The sequence below is a fragment of the Poecilia latipinna genome, unplaced genomic scaffold (assembly GCF_001443285.1).
Source record: "Poecilia latipinna isolate Pla-1442-1.1 unplaced genomic scaffold, P_latipinna-1.0 Scaffold962, whole genome shotgun sequence".
Classification (NCBI taxonomy): Eukaryota; Metazoa; Chordata; class Actinopteri; order Cyprinodontiformes; family Poeciliidae; genus Poecilia; species Poecilia latipinna.
Window position 1 is genome coordinate 26,943 of NW_015113578.1, and position 19,606 is coordinate 46,548.

A 19,606-nucleotide genomic window follows, 5' to 3' on the forward strand; every position below is an offset into this window, starting at 1 on the left:
ACGCAGTAATTTTAGCCTTAATATGCTAAAAGTTATTAATGTTTTGCTCATAGCACAGCTCTCTAAGTAAAGGGTTGTCCCAGCTGAAAAGAGCAAACAGATAAACCTTTTTTATTAAAAATAACAGCAAAGGTTTTGATGTAGATCAAAATGACTTTCCAAAAGTGTCCTAAGATTGTATTATTTTTTTGTCAGCTGGTATAACAAATCCATTTCTTGGAAATGTTTTGTTTTTGTTCTGTTTGAAGTGGTTTTGTTAAAATCTGCAGCTGTGATACTGAAGCAAACACACTCTTGCTTCTGGTGACTTCTGCTGTTTTCAAGATGTCATGAAAAATCCAAGAGCGATCAAATACTTTTGGTCTTTATGTCCCTTATGGCCTCAAAATGAATGCTATTTTAATAGCTTTATATGTGAATGTTATTCCAAGACTGAAGCACAATTCCACAACTTCTCTGATCAAAAAAGAATGAATTAAAATACGCTCTGACTAAAAGTACTGTTGTTTTACTGGAAAAGTTGTTTGATATTTAGAGAATTAACTAAACACAGTAATCACTGCACGACTCTAAATCTCTAGTCCATGACAATATGCAAATATTTGGTTAATTTGACATCCTGTGAGAGTTTTATGTTGTTGGATTAGATTAAAGGAGCAGATTATCGGATGTAGAGCCATCTAGTGGTCAAGGCTGGAATAACTAAATCTTAAAGTGAGTAGAGGAAACAACAGATGCTGCTGGAAGACTTTCAAAAGGAAATTTAAAAGTTTTAATAAAAAATTCAAAACTGGATAAGATAAGATAAGGTGTTTCATGAACATCTTATCATCTTAAATCCTGCTGAAGGGACAGAGGACCGTTGGGTAAAAAAGGATAAAAGAAAGAAGAATAATAGGATTACAGGAAGGATGGAAAAAGAGGCTAAATTACAGAAAGGAGCAAAACATTAAAGGACAAAGACATTTACAGTGAAGAGGATGAGGGTGAAGAATTAAAATGCACAGGAAGAAAAGTTTTAACAAAAAAGATGAAAGGAAACAGTTAATTACAATGTTTAAAAATAGAAAACAATACAGACCATTGAGTTGTTCTCTGCCACTTCCTAAGTCTTAGTTCCAACAACAATTACGCTTCAAAATAGTGACTTGGTGAAGATCAAAAGGTCTCACTTGACCTTGACCTGAACAAAAATGGAAAACAATGTTTGAACAGAAGCTGTTTTACTGAAGAAAAGGAGAATTTCTACCTGCAGGGTATTTTCTGTTGTGGATGGATGTAGGGATGGATTTCAGCTGCACTTACCAGTCAATACAGCAAAGGACCAACAGTGCAGCATGAAGACCTGGTGTCAGGGTTGCCAGGTTTGACTGACAGTTTCTAACCCAAACACAACTCCAAACAAACAAAAACAAACCCAAACCTCAACCTCAATTTGAACTTATTAATGTTAATATTATGTTCTTTTAAACCATGAAGTTTCCCTTTGATTTCTGTTTTACAACACACATAGCGACACTTGGTTAATCATCGGTGTCGTGTCCAAAAGAGTCTAGAGATTTCAAAATAAATCTTTAAATTTATTTTCACTTGCAATAATTTCTTGCTTCTACTTTGGTCCATTGAAATGTTGGATGTTTGTTTTATAGCCATGCAAGTTTAAAAAAAAGGAAAGAATTTAGAAGAAACCCAGTTTGTGGTTTTCATTGAGAAAAACAAGCACCAAACTGATGTAAGTGATGTGATTGAACAGATCAGGAAAATAACCCTCAAAAGGACAAGACAAGTGGAATAATTCTGCATTTTATTAAACATTTTGGGCTGGCTGTTTTATTTTATTTTTTATTTTGCAAAAAAAAAATAAAAAATAAAATTGGGGCCTGGGGCTCAAGAATTGGGCTTGGGGTTCAAATCCTAGTCTGGGGGAAAACTGGGTGAATTTCTCACTGTAAGGCTAATTACTTTAAAACCACCTTCCAAAAGTGTCCTAGGTTGGTTTTTGGCAGTCGGTATAACAAATCTGTTTGTTGTAAATGTTTTGTTTTTGATCTATTTGACCAACAAGTCCTGTGAGGACAAGTAGATGCAAACGATGGATACATGTCATTCTTTTCATCCTTATCTCATTCTAACATAGTTCTAAATCCGAAATCCCCTGGAAAAGAATGCACCAACACTTGTAAATACATTTTGGGTTAACATTGATTGCATTAGAATTTACTTTGTTGCTAAACTTCACACACAGCCTGTCAGTATCTCTTGTCTCTTTTATTTCGTTCCCAAACAGACGCCACAGGCCCATTCAGTCCACTTCCGAGAGAAAATAAAGGGCAGCACAGCTACCTCTTCCCAGAGGAATATTTACTCTTCAACGCCCCTTTGAGTTTCTCCTGGGAATAGACAAGGAGAATACTAGAAGGCAAACATGGTCGGCGCCAGCTTCAGAGCCTCTCACTGAAAGTAAAAGAAAAGTGAGAGGTGCCTCCCGTTTAGCTCCTGACCCTCACAGGAAGTGGAAGGTGGCCGGGTTAACTTGACATTGACAAGCAGAACGGCGGGAGCGTGTTTATTATCAGGAAGGACCCGCATGCTGTAATGAGAGGTGTGGCAAGGCAGAAAGGGGTGGAGGGACAAAAGGTGTGCTCAACACCTTGAAAAGAGCCGAGAAGGAAGGGTCACAGTGGCAACACGGTTTGGAAATGTTCCCAAAAGCAGATGACAGGTTGTGTCTGAATCACTGCTGTTATTTCCTGACTGAAGCTCCAGCCTGAAGTGACCCAATTCCGATTTTTTTTTCAATCAAATCAGATTTTCTTGGCCGTTATTTCCAAATGTATGAGGCTTTAAGTGATCTCCAGTGAGGACTGTGAACGACCTGAAAGTGACCCGCATGCGCAGTAGAGGATATATATATATATATATATATATATATATATATATATATATATATATATATATATATATATATATATATATAGGCTATATATATATATATAAAGCACACACACTGTAGTGGCAATGAAACACAATTATTGAATGTCACAACTGAAAAACTGCTAAAATCTGCATTTATTATTGTCTACATAATGGATTTTTTGTTTATTATTGCCACTTTAGAAGGTCCAAAGAGGCACTTTGGGCCACAGAACTGCAGGTTTCAGACCCTGAACAGATTAAAAACACATTGTAGACCAATAATGTAAAACAAAGGCAAACACTTGAGATCATAATCCAATAAAATCAGTTCATTCACAGTTGAGCCAAAATCTAGGGAGATTGAAATCCTGGCAGAACAGCGCCCCCCTGTGGCCATCTATAAAACTACAGACGTAATGATAAAAACGTAAATCATGTTTGAATGGAGGGGATAAAATCTAAAGCTGTTTTTTATTTTATATTTATAATTTTCTCTAGATGTCTTTTATGAGACAGGTTTACAGAAATTTCATTCAGATCAGTGGAGACAGTGGAAAAAATAAAACCCGTTTTAATTTTGACATGAATGCATCAGAACATGCCTTGTTACTGAGAAATAACACTATTAAAGTAAAAACACAATAAAATTATGTCTGAGGGAATTTTTCATCATCAACCCAAAGGAAAATAAAAAAATTAAAATGTGTCTCTTTAGAAGCTATTTACACTTTTAGTACCATTTAAACTTTGTAATCATCAGTTTATAGAAGAAGCAGCTTTATTTTTCACTCCTTTACTGCTTGGTATAATAAATTGTGTTTGACTTCCACCAACAATTTTAACTAAATGTATGTAATTAACTTTTTTGGGGGGTTTTCTAAATATGTGTACTAAACTGACTATTGCTGAATAGAAATATCAGTACAATATAAATATCCTGAATTAAATAGACTTTAATTTTGGGTTGTTTGTCTCATCAGGAAGTGTAAATACAAGAGAAAAAGAAGTATTTTTTTTTTTTATGGAATCAATTTATTTTTCTATTAACCGACAGATTTTTGCACTGCCTCCAACATCTTCCTATATCACTAAGACAAACTCACATTTACGTCATCCACGTCTAAAAATACCTCAGATTTTTGGTCAGCATTAAGCAGCCTCACCTTACACACAAACACACACGAAATGGGGCCGTTGGTACAAAAATAAATCAGACAAATGGCAGGCGGCACAGCCACTTCATCCTCTGTTTGCTACAGATTCTTAAGGCAGATTAATGTTGCATCTTCATCATCGCTGTGAACCCGAACCCCTCCGTGTGCTCTCCCACATTTCTACAAACACCAGAACGTGTAGCATTTTCATTCATAAATAGGAAATGGACAAAAAGACATGGTTCAGTCTCAGATGTTGAAAAATATTCCTGGACCAGCCTATCTGGTTCCCAGTAAAAGTGTCTGTTTCCTCTGCCTGTGCTGGGTGGATGCGTCCTGGAGAAGCGGTGGATGTCAGGATGCTCCTCAGTTGTCAGCAGCTGGGATGGAAGTGGAGTCTGTTGTTTCTGCAGCAGCAGCAGCGTCTGCAGGCGTCTCTTTGCTTTTGGTTTCCACAGAGAGCTCCTGCATGGAGTCTGCAGCCTCCTGGACGGATTTATTCTCCTCTGAAAACAGAAGAGTCGCTTCAGGTTACAGCCAGCCGTCGTCACAATATGCTGTGATTCAAATTAGCTAAAAAATGTAAATTTGACCTCAAATCTAAAAGAAAAAAACAGATTCCACACAGTCATTAAAACTAATCAAAACTTGTTTTAATGACTGGAGAAAGTCCTGTTCTCCAAAGAGCTGCTGTAGATGCTGGCGGCCAGAGTTGGGGAGTAACTAGTTACATTTACTCAATTACATTTACTTGAGGTACTTTTTTTTTTGGAAAAAAAAGAAAAAAGAAAAAAAAAAGAAGAAGTACTTTTAGGAGTAATTTTACTACGCTGTACTTTTTAATTTTACTTGGGTAATTTTATTGTGAAGTATTTCTACTCTTACTTTAGTAAATTTTCTGGATTTTCTCACCACCAAATGAAAAACAAACATGTTTTATCCAAAAATCAATCAGACACAAACACACACCTGCAGTTTTTGTTAAAGTTTTGTACATTTCTTATTGAAAGAAACTGATCTGGAGAAATTTTCTTTTATTATTTTTTATGAATTGTCATTTTTGTCCTTAAAATACCAAAATGTCAACTTAAATTTAGATTTTGATGCAATTTTTAAATATAACGTGACTGATAATTTGATCAGTTATTCAGTACTTGAGTAGACGTTTTTACCAAATACTTTTTACTCACGAGTATTTTTTGTTTGGCTACTTTTTACTTTTACTTGAGTAAAAACATTTAAGCAGTTACTGGAGTACAAATTCTGTGTACTCTATCGCCCTCTGCTGACGGCTGTGGACAGGATGGATCTCCTGTAGCAGTCTGTATTACACCGCTTCTAAAGGAACCTCTGACTGAAGATGAGGATTTTGTTTAAAAGCGACATGAAGGTGATGTTCAGGGGTTAAGGAGCGGAAGAAGCAACCATTTTGTGTTAACCCAACATGATGGCAGAAAGACCAGCAACGACCTCAAAGAATCAATTGCTCTTCATACAACTGATTCCTACAGGTCCAAATCTGAACTATTTGGAAACTATTAATGTATAATTCGCCAAATAAACAGACAATCTTCCCAGGAAAAGACAACCCAGCAAATTTACCAAGATCAGAACATTAAAGCCAAAAAAGGGGCTTTATCTCAGACTCTAGAAACTTCAGGATATAAAAGTACAATTAGAAAAACTGAACAGGTTCAGGTTGATTCAAAGAGAGAAGACTTTAGCAGCCTTTAGAGGTCTGAAAGTTTCATCTGAGTGAACCACAATGGGAACAGATGCAGAAGCTGATAATGCATTTTTGTCCTAATAAATGAACTCCAGTTCAGTTTTGAAGTTTCTGGATGATTCACCTTTGCTCTGCTCCTTCCTCAGTTTGGCCATTTCTGCCTCCTGCTTCTCTCGCTGCTCCTGCAGCTTCTTACAAACCTTCTTGTGGGTGAACCAGTGCATTTTCTGGCACGCTTGTCCACAGTAGATAACCTGAAAAAAGAGAAAACCGTCAGTGAAATCCCTCACTTGATAATTATTTCTGCAGTTTCAACGCTCACCATTTTGCAGATGGAGCATCTCTTCTCAGCTCCCTTTTCTCCACAGGTGGTGCAGAACTCTGCGTCCATGAAGCCGACCTGCCCGGTGATGGCCTGAGTCAGAACCGAGAGCGCCGTGGGGTCGTTACCCTGCAGGGAAAAAACCTGATCAGATATCGCCATCGAAAACACAGATGTGACTTCCACTGAATTTATTTCAAATCCTGTGGTTCGGGGAGGCAGGGAAATGTTTGGGCTGAAACGATTAATCGTGATGAATCGATTATTGAAATAATCTAATTTAGTAACTGATTAGTAACTGATTAATTGGAGCAGGCAGACTCAAAAAAGGATATTTGGTGATTGAACATCATACTCAGAGCAGTAATAAAAACCTTCTTTATCTGTAAATATGTCCGACCCAAACTCCTCTAGTGGCAGTTTTATCTTCATCTGGTTCAAATTCAACAAGAGAAATAAGAAATTCAACCCGAAAACTAGTCCTGATGTTCAGTCAAAAATGTTGATGTTAATTTTTTTTTTTTTTACAATGATCAAGCGCTCACTAAAGGAATGTGTTTAACATTTTAGGCAATAAAATTCTTATTTTCTTACTTAAAACATAATTCAGTTTATTTGCATTTTTTATGTATTGTATAAAAAGAACGAAATCTGCGAAAAGAATGAGAATGTTTTTGATCACAGAGTAATCAATTACTGAAATAATAGTTGGCGTATTTGGAGTGAATTTGACGTTTAGTTTGCAAACTTACGATGTCTACAGGGGCGATGCTCCGCACCAGCTGCTGCAGCAGCGTGGCGTCGCAGTACGGGAACTTGCGGATGCATTCTCTGATGAACTTCTCCTGGAAGACTGGGAAACCGTCGCTGTCACGACCTTTCAGCAAACTGGAAAACACCCAAAATCCAGTGAGCAACAGGACAAAGCATGTTAAGAAGAAAGAAACAGCCTGAAGGGACATCGACTTAAACAGGACAAAAAAAAACAAAACTAAATTATATGATATACCCAAGGTACAAGAGAAGGAATAACTAATTGTTTTCATATAAAATACAACACTCACCTTGGGAAAGACATGTAAAAAACCTTTTAAAGAAATCCACCTTTTGTTGCAGCATCACAAATCCAACTGTTACTTTAAATACATTTATGGAAAAAAAACATCAATGCTGATAAATAATTATTTTCTAAAAAAATAACTGGAGTAAAGCTTTTTTTAACTTTTTTCCTGTAAGATATTTTTACTCAGTTATCCACTCTTTTATTAATATAATATGAAGGCTTGTTTCTCTTAGCCAGTCTTCAAGCAAGGTAAGACAGGGGAACATCATCTCAGACTAAAATCAAAACAAGTCAAAGCAATGATTAAGAAAATTAAAACAACTGCAGCAAACAAGGCTGGATGAGGAGTCACAGATATCTTAAAACAGAGAGCAAAGCGGATGGCAAAGAAGGTGAAACAATCACCAGATGAAATGACAGAGTGGCGATTTGGGGTCAAAGGTCTCCGTAGAAACCATTAGATGCTACTAGCTACATGCCAACCTGAAAAATGAAAAGTTTTACTCTTTTTTTTCATGCTAAATTAGTGAACAAAGTTCTATTTTCCAAAATTGTATTTCTAAAATAACAGGTTAATAAATTTTGGGGGTTTGTTACACATCTTCACCAGGAGGATGTGGATGGTTCTGTTGGTAATAAAACCCATTTCCCTCACTTATTCCCACCTCTTTACGAGGCCGTCCAGCTTGTCCTCGCGGTCCTTCAGGAAGGAGCCACACTTTCCCAGCACACAGCTGATGTAGTGCATCTTCATCGCCAGAACCTCGTTCATGTCCTGCTGCTTGATGCACTTCTCACAGATCAGCTCCATCACTCTTCTGCATTTGTCCAGAGCCTCCACCTCGGCGAGCAAAGGGTTTTCCTTCACCAGCATCACCAACTGGAAAACAAAACAAACAACGGCGGAGATGATTTGGTTTACTAGGCGCTGTTTTAGGAAACAGCAGAGCATAAACACAAAGTGAGCCATCCCAGTTGTTTCTGCTCGCCTTACTGGTTAGGATTCTTTAATTTAAGCAGTGAGAAAAGTACATGGAAAAATGAACGGGAAAATTCACCCGAAAGCTGCCAGGTTAAAAGTTTTGTTGTAGCAGACACTGATATGACAATAAATTAATTTGATTTCAAGTGTTTCCAATTAGGAAATGTCTCAGGGTTTTGCTGGAGATGCTAAAAAGTGATTGAATACTTAAAAAAAATAAATCAAGAAAATGTGTAAAAGCAAAGAGGTGGACAAAGAAATGTTAGATTTTTTTCAGCAAAACTCAGAGACCAGCTTAAATATTTAAGCTGCTCTCTGAAAATCTCTCTCACCTGAAAAAAGGTATATATTCTGAACTAAAATCCAGATTATATCAACAAATTATTTGCATGAGCTAAAAAAATGTTTACTGCGCAATGCAGGTGGAGACAGACTCTTTAAAAGTTACCAGCGTAAATCTTGTTTTTTGTTGCTTTCTTGCAGAAGGTGCAGCTGACATACCAACTTCACACAGACTGCTAAGTCAGTAAATTATGCAAGAAATAATGTGATGAATGCAACATTTTATGGTAACTTTGATTTGTATTTGTGTTAGCTAAACTGGTTGAGCTGCATTTCTCTTTCTGTTGGGTATAATTAACAATTTGATGCCACATTTAATTACAACTTTTTGTTATCGACACTGAATAAAAAAAGCTGAAAATGGGATCTGCTGTGTTTCAGAAGCATGACATAAAAGCAGAAAGCATATTAAGGTTTGTTCATGAACCGGGTCTTTGAAGCCCACATGCTCCGTTCAGTGAAGTCCTACTTTGACCGGGTTCAGGTTGGTGCTCATGATGATCTTATGGAGCGGTCCAGACAGTTTGGGCGGCAGCTTTGGTTCCTTCTCCAAACCCTGCGGCTTGGTGTAGTAATCCAGCCTGGCTCGAGAAAAGTAGTTGTTGATTACAGTGACGCAGTCGTGCTGACCTGAGGATGAACAGCGGACGGTGGTTAAAACTCTGAATGTTCATTTTAAAACAATAAAACATAATGAGACATTTTGTTGATTGACTTGGAATCTTGTATTTTATAATTCTGTGATATAAACACACATTTTAGCTACATACCAAATTAAGCAAATAAAAATGAATTAACTAGCATCGATTATCCAAATATTTCAGTCCATTGTGTTAATATAAGAAACAGTTTTTACCTAATTAGATAAAAATGGTTAAACCTTCATTTTAAATAACATTTCTGCTGTTGCAGTTTTTAATGCTACACTGCAAAAACTGAAATACAAGTAAGATTAAATATCTTAAATTAAGGAGATTTATGCTTGTTTTCTTTCCGACAAGATATTTTTTTCTCACTGAGAGATTTTTATGTTAGAATATTTTTCTTATTTGAAGTGTTTTTGTATTTAATTATCTCAATAAGATATTAAAGCTTGATATTAACAAAATATTACTTATTACGAGTACATATATGCTAGAAACTAGAATATCAATATTTACAAAGAAAACCTCAAGTCTAGAACTTATTTTGTCCAAGTAAAATTCTCTTATTTCAAGCACAAAAAAAGAAAAAAAAGTCACTTATTGTAAATAGTCTCATTTTATGCTCTTAGAAACATTTTGCTTTTTTTTTTTTAAATTGCCCTACTTAGTTGCACAGTCTTTTGGACTGGAGAAGCTACTTTTAATAACTGCACAATATTTATGCTGAAATTTCCCCCTTACTGTACAGTGTGTTATTCTTCATTTATGTATTGTATGTTCTTATCTTTGTGTGAATTGCTTTGATTGCCTGTCACTTTGCTGCTGTTGCACTGGGATTTCCCCACTTTGGGGATAACAAAGGATATTTCTATTCTAATCAAACCAGAAAAAAAAACTATTTCTTATGTTTAAGGTTTTGTAGACTTTTAGAAAAATGCAATGAGAATAAATTATATGGTCACAAACCAACAAAAGCTGCCATCTGAGCGGCGGTCCGTCCAACAGAGTTGGTCACATCTGTTTCTGCTCCGGCATCCAGCATCATCCAGGTGATGTCAGTCTTTCCTACAAACATAAAAGGAAAAACTTCTAATATATTGTGTGTGTATTCAGACGTATTTATTTGTTGCTGTCTGAACCTGCCAAACCACACAGTGATGGATGAACCCTGACGCTCACCTGACAGGCCAGCAAACATGAGCGCCGTGTATCCGTGTTCATGCTGGTTGCAGTTTACGTCGGCTCCGTGTCGGAGGAGCAACTTGCACATGTCTGCTTTCCCTTTGTAGGCAGCGTGCATGAGCGGCGTCATCCCATACTGCGGGTGAGATGAAACCAAATCTGTGATTAACCATCACACTCTACCTAAAACTACATCTACTGTGGAGCAGAAATATTACAGCTGACAGAGCCAACTGGCACAAGAGCCTTAAGTTGAAAGCAGATGTATTCAGGGCAATAAAGTCACCATACATGATCGGACAAGTGGAGAGAGAGAGAGCTGCTAAAAGCTTTAACGTAAACAAAATAATTCAGTTATAACTCAGTTATTGAGAGGGAAGACCGCTTTCAAACTCCTCATATCAACAGGAATACAAAAGCTTCTCATAAAGAAAAACTAGAGACCTTAGAGGCATCAAAGTTGATATACAAAAAAGTTACAGTTAATTGTATTAATATAACAGTATATGCAATTGCTTTGCTTCTTTTTTGCAATTTCACTTGGGTAAAAAAAAGTAACTGTAAAACACAAATCTTTTTAATAAACTTGTTACGAGAGAGAAAAAAAAGTTAATTATGAGCATGTCGGGATAAAATCACCACAAGTGTTTACTTGTGCTAAGCTACCTCATCCAGACAGTTAACTCGAACATCCTTACAGCCCAGCAACCTGGAGGCTTCCTGGACGTTCCCTAAAAAGAAAGAAAGCTGTCTTTTTATCACTTTCATACATTTCCAGATTGAGGTTTTACCAGAATATACAAAACAAATTCACAAACCCATCTAACAGCTAAATTTAACTGGCATGTTCAAACTTATTTCTAGCTTTCATGTTAGAATTAAAGGTAAAAATAAAAACAACAAATTTCCTACTTTTTATTTAAAATAAAGTGCTGTCAAACCATAGCATCCAGACAGTTGACTATAATGGTCTAAATGGGTAGGCGTGGAGCTTGTATCGTACAAGCTAACTAGCAAGGATTAGCGTTAGCCGAGGAGGCTTACCTGCAGAAATAACCTGAAACAACTCCTTTTCGCTTGGGGACAAGTCTCCTTTCTTTGCGGTGGACATGGTGATTGTTTACACCTTTAAATAAATTAGAAATGGCACCAGTATTGTCACCAGTTTTCTCACAAGCACCGCAGTTCTTCTCTCTAACAGGGTGATGCTCGGGTACCTATGCTAGCTCTGGGCTAGCTGTCATACGGAATGTACCATTTACACATGAAATAAGGGGGGTGTGGCGCCACGACAAAAGACTAAAAAACTCATTGTGTGTCGGAATAATGACGTTACTTTTAGAATTATGTGCTTTATATAAGATGATAAGAGAGTAAAAAATTTGTATAATCAAGTAGCTACCCATAGAACCAATAAAATGCACAACCGAATCACCCCTTTGTATTTTGTAAAAATGATCAGATCCATGGGCGTCTAGAAAGTTAATTCATAACCGAAATCCCTCATCAGTGATAATCAGAAAGGCCATATTATACTAGTTTCAGGTATTTAATAATAAAATTTAAATACTGATATAGAATAACTATTCATCTCTCTTTCTCTAATATAAATATTTATTGTATGCAAATACTGAGGTATACATTATTGATTAGAAAAAAAAGCAAAATTCAAACTTTAATCTCAAAATTCAGACTTTGTTCTTGAATAATTAGAAATTTTATGAAAAAACGGCAGAATTGTAAGGAAAAAAATAATTGAAAGAGTCATGCAACTATCACTATCATTGTTACAAGAATGTGGTCATGTGTTGATGTAAATTGGCCCAAAGTAAATCAAAACAGTCTTTCAATAACAGTAATGTGTACAAATAAAGTTCATTAAATCAATTAGATGAATTGTCACCACTTAAATAAGTATGAACTCTACATTGTTGGGTAACTCTTTCTGTCATGATTAAGGCTCTGTCTTTGATTCACCTTTCAAAAGGATTAACAAAGTTTGCATTTGTCATTGCTGGATTTTCATGTGTTTTCCATATTGAGGAGAACAAATAGTAAAATTTAACTCCACGTACCAGAAACATCACCTCCTAAATCACATGTTTGCTCCAAGACATGGGCCTTTAAAGCTGCACAGATCCACTTCTGTCCAGTGTTGAGCTGACAGCACAGCTGAAAAAACTGAAACGCCACCAGATATTTGGTAAGACTCTTTGATTGTCTCTGCAATAATAACGTGAACAGATGCAAACGTTTGTTTAAAAAATATCTTTACTATGTATTTATAGAAATGTTTTAAAATCCCAGAGTTATAGAGTTTTAGTGTCATAAAAAAAAGTTTTCAAGAAAGAATAAAGACATTTCTGAGTTTGAAAGAAAAAAAAAACTTTTAATCTTAAGAATTAAAATAAGAAAATTTCTGAGTTTGAAAAGTTGAAAACTTGCTTGGAAACAATTTTGAGATTAATCTCAGAAACATTTTAGAAAATACAAGGAAAGTCAAAAATGTTCGACTTTTGGAAATTTTCCAAGTGTCAAAAGTTGAAAGCTTTCAACTTTTGACACTCAGAAGTTACCAGGTTTTTTTCTTGAAAATTTCTGAGATTAATTTTAAAATTTCTGCGTTATTTCATAGCAAATTTTCAACTTTTCAAATTCAGAAATTTCCAAGATTTTTTCGAGAAACTTTCTGAAATCTTTGGCTAAAATTTACTCCTCCTTTTGTTTCTCTGTCTTCAATGACAGTAATACTCATTACTGACTCTCAGGTGAAAAGTACTTTTTAGTGTCCAAGTACAGAAATAATCTTTTTTCCCCATTTGCAGACTGTCATAGCTGCCATGGAAAGGTTCATGTCTCTTACTCTACTGGCAGGTCAGCATGTACCGAAACTTTTCTCATCAAAAACATTTATTTTAAGAGACACTGACAGTCAGATATTTATGCCGTTTTGTGCCACAGGCCTGTGCTCTCTATCTCTGGCTGCCTCTCAGTACCGCTACGTCTTGTTCTCCACTCCAAAAACTTGGAAGGACGCAAGAATCTACTGCAGAGAGAACTGTCTGGATCTGGCCACCATTTACTATCAGGAGGAGATGAATGAAGTCATGAAGCTCGTCGAGAGCGGACGAGATGATGCGTGGTTTGGGCTTTTCGAAGCAGAAAAGAGGAGCTGGCACTGGTCTCTGACTGGCAGAGATTTCTACAAGGAAGGAGAAACAGATTTTTATCAATGGGACGGTCCTCAAAGTTACCATTGTGGGTATTATGAACAGGAATTATTCTACACACTTGCTTGTCATCAAAAACTCTTTTTCATCTGCTTTGATGGTAAGACTATTAGTCACACTTAAATGTCAAGTTTTTTCATTTATTTATTAGAAACATAATTGTGAACAACAAAAAACAGAAAAGAAATGAATAAAAACAAATACAAGAGAAAATAAATAAAACGTAGTTGGAAAAGTAGCAGGAAGAAATATTAAGTTATTCATTTATTAAGTTAATCTCAGAGATTTCAGGATTTAGAGCTTTGGATCACTGAGCAAATATTGAGTTTCACACACCAGTACATCTTTAACTAAAGGTGGCCTGGGTATCTGCAAATCTTTGAATTTTTTAAATTTTTGTTTTATGTTTGTTTGTTTTATGTTTTCCCCTTTAAAAAACATTTTTAAAAAGTTAGATACAACTTCTGTCTAATTTCTTAATCAGATTTATTAATTTTATGCTGAATAGAACCTCAAACATCAAACAACTTTTACTCAAAAGTAGATTTCTAAATAAATTGTATAAAACAGCAAGAATGAGTGTTCAATTCATATTACCAATGGAAAAAAGTAACATGAATTATATAGGACATTAATTTCCAATTTCAAATAAATTAGGAAATCATAATCCTGTCCTGTTGTGTAACAATTAATGTTTTGGATTCACAGTGATTTAAAAATCCCTTTGTTCTGCAATGTCGTGTCATTATCCTACAAAAAGATCAAATTGCAATCAAATTTTAGTTTGATATTTTATAATGCAGTGGATGCTAACAGATTCTTTGGAAGAGAAGAAGATCTTCTGCATCACAGGCCATTTATAATACCTAAGAATAGAATCATGAAAAACTTTCACTTTGAGATTATTCAGCTGAAGTAAAAGCAAACTTTTCTTTTATACCTCTTTCATATGTCTTTTCTATAATCTTTATCACATTTTCATTCTTAAAAAGGTTTTTCCTAAGTCATTTTAATTCATGTTGACTCTATTTCTGTATTTGAGGCTTAAATACATTTGTTTCTTGTTTTTAGCAACAAAAGAAGGTACGGACCAGTATGTTATGGTTGATGAAGAGAGGGGCTGGAGTGATGCTCTGGAATACTGCCGAACCCTCTACACGGACCTGACCAGTGTGAGGAACGACGCCGAGCTGGAGATCATCCAGAGTTTAGCCGTCAACGCCTCAGTGTGGGTCGGTCTCTTCAGGGACTCCTGGGCGTGGTCGGACGGGGCCGACTCGTCCTTCAGAAACTGGCTACCGGGAACGTCGGTGTGGAGCGACAGCGCTGACAGCTGTGGGGTGTTGCTGAAGAACGAATCCAGCAGATGGGGAGGACTGGACTGCACCGAGATGCACCCCTTCCTCTGTTCCTGCCTCCCAGGTTCCCAAATCATTTCAATTTGTAGCTTCATATGTTGTGTTTAAATTCAAATTTAAAAAACACGCTAGTATTCCAATTCTATGCTTGTAGAAACCAAACGTATGCACTTCAAAGTGAGGATCAACTTGCAGAACTCAGCATTGGATATAAATGACACAGCAGTGCAAGACAGCGTCCTGGAGCAGGTAAGTGTTGCAACTGTTGCACCCTGTGTGCAAAACAAGACACTGCATGCACACAGGTCTGGTTGGTGAACATCACTCTGTCTTCCTGACAGATGAAGCTGAGAGTGAGTAAGACCGGTGCCAAGGACGTGCAGCTGCGATGGAAGAAGCAGTCTGACGGGAACGTTTTTGACAAGGAAACTCCTTAAAAACCCTCTTGATTTAAGATGTGTGAACAGTAGGAGCTGAAGGTTACAAGACAAAAACAAAACATAGATAAATTGCAGCAGTTTTCATTGTATATACGTCAAATAAATCTTAGGTGTTCAAGCCCATCTAACTTATAGGAAACAGACTGCTTATGTTTTTTGTGATAGCAAAACCTGATAGTTATGCATCTCAAAAGATACAACCATTTTTTTCTCAACATCTTAGATTTTCCTTAGAATTTGGTAGAATTGGTTTTTAAACAGTTTAATTAGTGGGTTAAATGTTACGATTGTCTATGAGCTGTACACAAATCCATTCTTATTCAATGTTATTTCAGTTTTCTCAGTTTGTTTTAGTTTATTTGTGCAGTGCTTCACCTCTTGATTTAAATGTGACTTTCACAACATTTCACAACATCATAAACGGAGGAACACTGAGGAAATGACGCTGGCAGTGACCATTTCCACATTTGCTTCTCACAGTAAGCGTGACGGTAACTTCTTGGCCTAAATACATAATCTTGTTATGGCTGTAACGTCTCAATATCTGACATGTAAACAGGATAGAAGCAATAAATAATAAGTACTGCCTGGAAAGCCATTATTATTTGTCCACACATTTTTAGTGAATGAAATGCTGATATAGATGACCTTCTGGTGATCTGAATTCATTTAAATGATTGCATTTTTGTTTGTTCAGGTAATTTTAAATAAAAAGTAAATGATTCATATAATAGCATTGGGTTCAATTCTTAATGACTCAGGCTGTTTGGATTAAGAATTTGTCTGTGGTAGTCCTTCAGGCAGATTTCCATAATTTGCATCTTGTGAAAGGGGTTTCATGTGTTTTACATACGAAGGAAGACAAAGTGAAATGTGACACAGTGTATCTGAAACAATCTCCTAAACAACCTGCTTACTCCAAGTCTTTAAGCCACACACACACTTCTGCATTTAGTCAATGAGATTAAGACTGACTGAGGCTTAGAAACTGTTATTGCTGAATTTGGACAATCCTGGCTCACTGCAGATATTCAAATGCAAAAGTGTCTGTATGTTGTGTTATTTATAGGACAATGTTTGCTGTCTTGGGAAGGATTATATATCTCTCTTTGTTGAAGATAGACAATTCTTCACTGACTGGATAGGTCAGTAAGTGCTTGACTGTTTTGTGTATCTATCCTCAGTTCATGTTTCTGCAAAGAGCTCAAATTGACAAAACAGCTTTTTTTCAGTTTCAAAGTTTTTTTCTTTCTAACAAACATGACCCATATAAATCCCATTTGTTTTAGAAATAAAATAGCAAAAGAATATTTTAAGTAAAATTAATAGCCTTTTTATTAAGCAGAATAATACAGTTGTTTTGTGTTGCTGTTTGCTATGTTGCAAGTTGTAACCCAAAACAGCAACTTGTTGCCACTGCAGGCTTTATTCCAGCGTGGAGCCGTAAACCTCAACCTCACAAAGCGTAAGGTACTCGGTCCTGCCGGGGATGATGATGTTTACGTAGCGTCCCTCCATCCCGTTACAGTCAAACTCATAAAGACTCTTTCCTGGAGAAACTGTGATCACACCACATCTATTAAAAAAAACAAATAAACCATAAAATAATTAATAAAAACTATAATTTCAAGACTTACAGTATTTTTGACCCTCGTGTCTATCAGTCTGAAGCGATACAGTTGATGTCAATGAGCTCTCACATTGGAAAAAATAAAAATAAAAATTGTACTACTACATCCTCTGTGTTACTGGTTATAACGCAGAGGAAGCCAATCTGCCGCTGCAACGGTGCGCATGCGCACATCGATGTTACGTCACATACTGCTTACTCAGCAGATTTCTTATAAATCCGTCATACCTGTGTGTTATGTTTCTCAGACGTTTACAGTACATTTTATTTAATTAAGCTACTATGTTTATCAAATATATTAACTTAAAAGACTTTTGCTGTTTCCAATATTGTTACCAAATTGTAAACAAGACATTAGTCCCGTTTAGCGTCACTATTACTACAAATACTGTTTGACTACAAATTTGGTCGGGATATTTTGTCCCTATAGCTAATGTACCTTTTTAATATTTCAATATTTCTTTAGAAAACTGCACGGAATATGTCCTAAAAATAGCACATGAATAATGCTGGATGCTGACCGAAGCTGTTAGGCAACAAGCCGAACACCTCTTTCTGGACACTGCGTGGAAATAACTAGATTTTTCTTATTTTAATTATATTTACCGTAAACTTCCGAGAAATAAAACACACAAAATGAAACTTCTACAGGTATGACGGATTTATAAGAAACGTAACATCGATGTGCGCATGCGCATTACCACGAGGTATGCTGGGTTGACGAGGTATGACAGATAGACAGAACACCGGCATGCAGCCGAGTGAACACGGTTAGCTGGCTCCTCTGTGTTCCTGGCTGTAACACAGAGGAAGCCAACTTGATCCTTGTTGTTATGAACTAACTCCACCACCATGACACGTAACAACAAGCCAGCAGGTGTTATGCCAAGCGGGGTCTGATACCCCAGCATCACACACAAGGGTTAAATATTGTTATAAATACACTCAGATGGTGGTGAAGAGGTGGCAGAACTCTGAAAGCCAGTTAATTAAATTCTGATATAATTTACAGGCCTGTACAGTAAGGTGGCCATCAAAATCTGTCACCAGTGTGATGGCTTTTTGAGAGTTAATAAAGCCTGCAAATAAAATCAAGGGTTGTTCCACTAACAGTCACTGCAGCCCCAAGAGGCTTTGGACTTCCATCAGAACTAACATTGTTGCCTTTCCTTTTACAAAATCGGAAAATTAAATTTATTAGAAAACTACCTGGGATTGTCGTTGCCATTGTTGTCAAGAGAATCTCCGATGCGGATCTCGGTTCCGTTGAGTCGTTCTTCAGCTGAATCCTAGTTGACGACTTTTATGGAAAACACTTTACGCGTTTTGCGCAGATCCAATCGCCACCAGGGGTTGAAGTCGTTTGATGTTTGTGAGCAGGACCCCTTAATCAACTGGTTGCCACGATTCCCATCAATGGCATTGTATGGAAGATAAACACTGTGCAGTGATGACTGTGAGGCTCTGCCTTGAAGAGAAAGGTTCTCACCTGTTAAGGGAAATAAGGATAATAATAAAACCCAGCAGGAATTACAATAAGAAGCAAATGTTTTTTTCAGTTTTTGTAATTCTCAGCTCCAAAAATGTCATGTTTTTACCCATGTTTCATTGTGCCTGGTCTGTTGTTTTGATTTGTTTCTTTGCATTCATTTGTGTCTGGTAGAACACGTGGTCCGTGAGTTGTAGACGAAGTTATTTCTGTTAGATGTCAGAAATGTAGCTAAACCCTTGATTTTTCCAGGATAATGTCCCGCTTAAATTCCAGCTGAGTCCTGTTAGAATTATGATTTAATGTTACATGTAATTCATCATCTTTCAGAAAACATACTGAAATCATGCCTGCATATCCCTGGAATTGAATCTAATTTCCCAATCGAATGGCAGATATAGGTATCTCGGTTTGATGAAGATGACTTGTTGATCTTTAAACTGTGCATCAGAATGGTCAAGTAAGAAGACATAAGTTAATTTAAAAATGCCAGAGCTATTGGTGCCAAACGAGGACGACTGAGTCGTTCAGTAACTTATATTCTGACAGGATTTTCACTAATGACTATGTCTATAGCTTTATGGTCTAAAAAGACAGAATCCATCCAGGGAGGGACAGCTGAGTGGTTTGAGATAATTGAAAAATAAATAAATAAGCTAAATAACTTCATCTCTGACCTCAGAACCAATGGTATTCTTCAGCAGATGACCACACCATTACCTGGCCCAATCAGCCTTTAATTTCAGCTCCAACATTCATTAGGATTTGGTGTAAACAACAGGAGAGCACAGATCTGCCCTTTCTTGAATCTAAAGTTCAAGCTACTGTTGGTTACACAACGGTGGAGGAAATGTTTTCTTGGTAAACTTTGGCTCTCCAAGAAGCAAATCCAAAAGACCACATGATCTCAATCCAACACATTATCTTTGGGATGTAATGGGATCTTAGGATGAGGGATGTGCAGCCAATAAATCATGTTAATTTATGAACCAAAATGTCTGAGTCTGTTTCTGTTGCCTTGCAGAAGAATCAAACCACAGAACAAAATGTAGCCTAAACTTTCTCACCTGTTGGGGCGCGGTACCCGTAGATCTCCACTTCACAGAGAGTCAGAACCTTTTCTGATCC

General features: G+C 36.6%; 2 protein-coding genes across 2 annotated transcripts in view; both read right to left on the minus strand.

Annotated features, from left to right (window-relative positions):
• Positions 1–3,462: 3,462 nt before the first annotated feature.
• On the minus strand, positions 3,463–11,584 carry ankmy2a (ankyrin repeat and MYND domain containing 2a). Its single transcript, XM_015049866.1, has 10 exons — positions 11,376–11,584; positions 10,998–11,062; positions 10,329–10,467; positions 10,116–10,214; positions 8,975–9,135; positions 7,847–8,061; positions 6,871–7,006; positions 6,119–6,247; positions 5,921–6,050; positions 3,463–4,576 (listed from the first exon to the last, which is right to left on the minus strand). Exons 1-10 carry the CDS (start codon positions 11,440–11,442, stop codon positions 4,437–4,439), a joined length of 1,281 nt encoding a protein of 426 aa, XP_014905352.1. The 5' UTR covers positions 11,443–11,584; the 3' UTR covers positions 3,463–4,436.
• A 4,785-nt stretch (positions 11,585–16,369) lies between these two features.
• The window catches only part of LOC106958104 (fucolectin-1-like), a 16,141-nt gene continuing 12,904 nt past the window's right edge, over positions 16,370–19,606 (minus strand). Inside the window, 2 exon segments of the mRNA XM_015049855.1 lie at positions 16,370–16,935; positions 18,199–18,478. Of these exon segments, the coding sequence (XP_014905341.1) occupies positions 16,785–16,935; positions 18,199–18,478 (431 nt within the window). The 3' untranslated portion in view covers positions 16,370–16,784.

Bases quoted from the DNA above. Each gene is read 5' to 3' on its own strand.
- ankmy2a (XM_015049866.1), bottom strand. From the start codon at position 11,442: ATGTCCACCGCAAAGAAAGGAGACTTGTCCCCAAGCGAAAAGGAGTTG. The intron at 10,468-10,997 runs GTAGCTTAGCAC...TCTCACCCGCAG, and splicing joins GAGTTAACTGTCTGGATGAG to TATGGGATGACGCCGCTCAT. The intron at 10,215-10,328 runs GTGAGCGTCAGG...TTATGTTTGTAG, and splicing joins CATGTTTGCTGGCCTGTCAG to GAAAGACTGACATCACCTGG.